At 58.6% G+C, this 5,159-nt stretch overlaps 1 protein-coding gene across 1 annotated transcript; it reads left to right on the top strand.

The window, feature by feature from the left end:
- The first annotated feature begins 1,094 nt into the window (after window positions 1–1,094).
- Window positions 1,095–2,960, top strand: LOC101752068 (PHD finger protein 7-like). Its single transcript, XM_040663973.1, has 6 exons — window positions 1,095–1,199; window positions 1,515–1,606; window positions 1,697–1,798; window positions 2,056–2,180; window positions 2,336–2,498; window positions 2,616–2,960. The coding sequence occupies exons 1-6, from the start codon at window positions 1,157–1,159 to the stop codon at window positions 2,955–2,957; spliced, it is 867 nt and encodes a 288-aa protein (XP_040519907.1). The 5' UTR covers window positions 1,095–1,156; the 3' UTR covers window positions 2,958–2,960.
- The last annotated feature ends 2,199 nt before the right edge of the window (window positions 2,961–5,159 follow it).

The following is a 5,159-nucleotide window of genomic DNA, read 5'->3' as shown; positions in this document are numbered from 1 at the left end:
AACAAAAGGAGTTCCTGCTGAGATCCAAAAGCCAGAAGCTGTCACTGCAAAAGCAGCTGACTTGACCACTTTGGACTTATTTATAAATAAGATTGTACTCCCCTTGGAAAGGGTCGTCGCCGTCGTCGTCGTCAACCAAACAACAATCCCTGACAACCCATCACTACTGAAGATCAGCGTCTGAACTACAAACCACACTGGATCCACGGTGGTGACTACCTCTCTCTTGCTTCCTACAAAGGCTCCTTGCTCTTATTTCCTATCTTTTCAAACGCCTGTCTTCCCTTCCCCATCTCCCTAAACGGATAGGATTTGGAATAAAATGGTCAGGCTAACATTTGACCCATTGTGTCTAAATCTCTCCATCGGGTATACACATATATTAAAAGATCATCCTCTCCCTCCTATCAATTGGAGCGGGACAGCATTAGGCAAACACTGAAGATACGACGCAAAGGTCGTGCCAACAATACAGCAGCGGACTTTGTTACCAAAGTATCACAGAACAACTTGGGTTGGAAGGGACCTTGCAAGCTGAACTAATTCCAACCACCTGCCGTGGCCACAGTTGCCACTCTAGAAGGTTAGAATAGGGCCCCATCCAGCCTGGCCTTGAAAACCACCAAGGATGCGGCATCGACAGCTTCTCTGGGCAGCCTGTGCCAGTGTCTCACCAATCTCGGAGTAAAGAATTCCCTCTAAGACTTAATCTAATCTCCTCTTCTGGATTCAAACTAGATTAAACCATGTCCTATCCCTATCAGACCACATGAAAAGTCACTCGCCACACACACACTGGACACCAAATATGCCGTTAACTTGCAATCTTTACTAGACTAGGCCAAGGGACAGCGGCACTTCAGCATCTGCCAGCAGGTTGAGGGAGGCCGTCCTTCCTCTCAGCTGCATGGCAGCACCGGGTCCTCACTCAGTGCTGCCTGCAAGGGCTGCCACCCTCTTGCTTGAGGGCCCCCAGCCGCACCCCCACTGAGGCGGTGGTGACCGTGATGTCACAGTGCGTGTCAGAGTGCGCCCATTGTGACGCGCGAAGCTTGGAGCAGAGCAAAGGCTGCCGGGCTCAGCCCGAGCGTCAGTGCGGCCTGGCGAGGCGTGGAGAGTGCAGGGACACTCGCAGTGCTCGCTGTTAACGCACATCATGTCCACTAGGAAGAGGAAGGCCTCCAGCTCGGAGGAGCCAGGTGAGAGCAAAGCACCCCTGAGCACAGCTCCTGCCAACAGGCAGAGGGGCGCTGGTGGTCTGCCTGCGGCTGAGAGATGAGAGGCACGGAAGGGACAGGCAGGGACTCCCCAGCTGCTGCAAGGCAGGGCCCCTCTGCTCCCTGGCAAGGGGGCCCAGCTTGGGCTGTGTCTTCCCACTGGCACCGTTGGGCCTGCCATGGCCCCTTCCCCTCCACCGCCTCCAGCCAGCACGGCAGGCACAGAGCGGGACCCTGGGGACAACCTTGGTCCCGCCAGGTGCTCACCGTTGCTCGCATTTGCTCTCTCCTCTGCAGTGTGCGTGCTGTGTGGCCGGGCAGATGTCGACCCGAACATCTGTGGGCACACACTTGATGAGAAGGGGATTCGTGTCCATCAGTATTGCTTGGTGAGTTCCCTCGTGCTCCTTCCAAATTCTTGCTGGGGATGCTCCTTTCCTTTCTGTCCTAATGAGATCCTGCTCTTTTCTCTCCTGCAGGAGTTTGCCATCACATTTACTGAAGCAAGCCTAATACGGTTGGCAACTGAGGGCCTCCCTCTTGGTGCCATCAGACGCGCAGCCAAACACGCAACCAAGCAGGTGAGGACCCGTACTAAGCAGGCAGATCTGTGCCACGAGGGGCTCACACCAGCTTAGCCTGGACCCAAAGAAAGCAATGGCAGCCCTTCCAACCGCCTCCAGGACAAAGTGCTGCCACAGGAGATGAGCCCTGTTAGCCAGGCATCTTTGTAGAGTGTGACTCAGCTGTGCCCACGCCCTGGGCCCTGCCCAGAGGTGTGGGGCCAGCCATGGAGGCCCCGAGCCTGCTGCTGACAGGGTTGTTCTGCTCATTCCAGCAATGCTTTGTCTGTGGCGAGAGGGGGGCTGCCATCACATGCTCAGAGACAGGCTGTGAACGAAGCTTCCATCTGCCCTGTGCCATGGATGGGGAATGTGTCACCCAGCACTTTAGGCAGCGCAGGTAAGGGCTGTCAGCAGCAGCCAAGCCAGGGAGGAACCCACAGTTACACCTCCCAGCAGCCTGACAGAGCCAGAGCCAGGGCCTGTGCCTCCTACGTGGTCCTCTGCCCCCCTCGCAGCACTTCTCACCTTGCCCATCCCTTCCATTTTCCCCAGGTGCTACTGCTGGGAGCACCGCCCTCGGCAGGAAATTCAGGAAGCTCCAGAAGAAGGCACCATCTGCCTCATCTGCTTGGAGCCTGTGGGGGACAGCTTGTCCTACCACACCATGGCGTGCCCAACGTGCCAACATGCCTGGTTCCACCGGGGCTGCATCCAGGTAGGAGCCCTCCCCTCACCCTGCAGGCACGCATGGTCAAAGCAGCACCAGGCACCGCTTGGCGCTCAGTAGCACCGGGAACCACTCATACTCACACTACTTATGCTTCTCCCGCAGCAACAGGCCTTGAATGCTGGCGCTTTCTGCTTCTACTGCCCCGGCTGTCGAGACAAAGATCAGTTCTTTCAAGAAATGGCCACCATGGGGATACAAATCCCTCACAGGTTGGTGTCCTTCTGCTCAGTTCTGCTGACATTAAGGCTGTCATGCTGGGCCTGCCCAGGGACTGTCTCAGCAGGCCTAGCCCTTGGCTGTCTCGTGAACATGTGCCCCAGCTTCATGGAGAAGCTGGAAGTAGAGTTGGGGTGGATGTGTTGGGATAACCTTGCATCTTATGCTGGGCACACTGGGGGCTCATCACTCGCCCTCTCTTCACTTGCAGAAGACCAAATTGGATAGATGAGCACACGTATGCATTCCTTCTGGAGAGGCACAGCCGCTGCGATGCCAGCGAGTGCCTTTACCATGGAGGCAGAGAGCAGGCAGAGAGAAGGGGGTGAGTCACCACAGCAGCTCTCTGGGGCTCTGCGGGGGATCTCAGCCTCACCACAGGCTGGGGGAGCAAGGACTGAGCACCAGAGATGTGCTGTGCTGAGCCGGGCACTGCCTGGCTCGGCTCACTTGGTCCTCACAGCCACAACCCCTTTGCTTCCCCAGGCCCTGGCAGCTGATCCTGTGCAGCTCCTGCGCTGCTGAGGGCACCCACCGACGGTGCTCCCACTTGAGTAACACAAGAGCCACGTGGGAGTGCAACAGCTGTGCTGGCCTGGGTACTGGTAAGAGGCAATCAGCCATGTGGCACCACGCTGGGGCCAGGCATGGCCTGGCAGCAACTGCTCGGGGCGGCTTTGCCAGAGTCTGTCTGCCCCAAGAGATCCCACTGAGGTGCTGCAGCTTCATCTTCATGCCCTTCCTGCCTCTCCCTGCAGCCTCCAGTGCCAACACTGAGATCGTCGGTCCCAGCACTGCCAGCCAGAGGGCTCTGGAGCCAGCCAGCGGCTCCATGGAACCTCAGAACATCAGCTCCATGCCCGCCAGCCAGGCAGCACTGGGGACATCACAGAGCTCCCAGCTGCCTGAGCACAGCGAATTGCCGAGCGTGCCTGAGATGGAGCAGGGGACAAATGGCCCACGGTCATCGGAGGAGCGGGCTACCCCTGAGCAGCTGCGAGGACGCCGTGGGAGCAGGCGAACAGCAGCCCCATGTGCTGACAGCGACTCCCACACATCCACCAGGCGGAGGGCATCAGGGTCCTCCAGGGCGTCTCTGGCAGCCGCGCGCAGAAGACGTCCCAGGCAGCAAGGAAGAAGCCGCTCACGAAGCCGCTCCCCGCTGCAACGTCGGGACCCGAGTTCTCAGAGCCAGCCAAGAAGACGCCAAGGCAGCAGGCGAAGGCCAGCCGCAGGGGAGCAGAGCGGCACCCGCAGATCAACAAGATCTGCAACATCGAGATCCCCGATGGCTTCCAGAGTGCCCCGACGCAGGGGACCGTCCAGGCAAGGAGGGCGGGCCCTCAGCCAAAGTCCTCCTCCAGGGAGACGTCGGGCAAACAATTCCCGCAGCTCACCCCAGAGAGGCAGCAGGAGCCGGGCCCAACAGCGGAGGCCATCCCGGGAATGAAGCTGCTCCCAGGAACATCAGAGACAAAGTCCCCACAGACAGCCCCCGAGTCTGCCTAGGAGCAGCCGTGCGCCAGCCATAGAATGGCCTGGGCTGGAAAGGACCACAATGCTCACCTAGTTTCAACTCCCCTGCTCTGTGCAGCGTCACCAACTGCTAGACCAAGCTGCCGAGAGCCACATCCTACTTGGTTTTCAACGCCTCCAGGGAGGCGGCATCCACAACATCCTTGGGCAAGCTGTTCCAGACTGTGTCACCACCCTTTGTGTGAAAAACGTCCTCCCAATATCCAGCCTAAACCTCTCCTTCCTTAGTTTAAAACCATCCCCCCTTGACCTATCGCTATCCGCCCTCGCAAACAGTTGTCCCCCCCCTCCCGTCCCACCTGTGTGCTCTGGTCCCAAGAGTCCAACACAATAAAGATCAGAGATCCCCCCAACACGTGTGTTGGCTTCATCCTTCCCCGCTTCTGCTGACATGGGCAGAGGTAGGGACCTTGACAACAGGCTTGCCTCCTCCCCAGCACCATCCCAGACTTCACTTCACCTGGCCCAGTCCAGGCTGAGCTGTGTTCGGGCCACATCCCCAGTGGGGCACAGGGCTCACATTCCTCAAGAACCCAGGCCGCACTGGCAGGGGCAGCCCGGTTCTGGGCTTGTTTCTGGGCTGGGGGTGCCACCGTGTTCAGGGTACATGGCAGGTGCAGGGCTGCTTCCAGCTGCATCACAGCTTGGGCTTTCCTCCTGCACGTGGGCTCTGCTGCCAGGTCTGAGGGGAAACGTTTCTAAGCTCAGGGAGGGAAGGCTTAGGCTAGATGCCAGGAGGAAGTTCTTCACAGAGAGAGTGCTGAGGTGCTGGGATAGGCAGCCCACAGACGTTGTGGGTGCTCCATCCCTGGAGGTCTTTGGAGCTGATGACATCTCAGCAGGCTCTGCAACCGCTCCAACCCTCCAATGGAGGCGGCAGTTGCTCCGACTGTC

The sequence above is a fragment of the Gallus gallus genome, chromosome 1 (genome assembly GCF_016699485.2).
Source record: "Gallus gallus isolate bGalGal1 chromosome 1, bGalGal1.mat.broiler.GRCg7b, whole genome shotgun sequence".
In the NCBI taxonomy this organism is placed as follows: Eukaryota; Metazoa; Chordata; class Aves; order Galliformes; family Phasianidae; genus Gallus; species Gallus gallus.
Note: the sequence above shows the minus strand (reverse complement) of the source record. Positions and strands in the feature narration are given on the sequence as shown.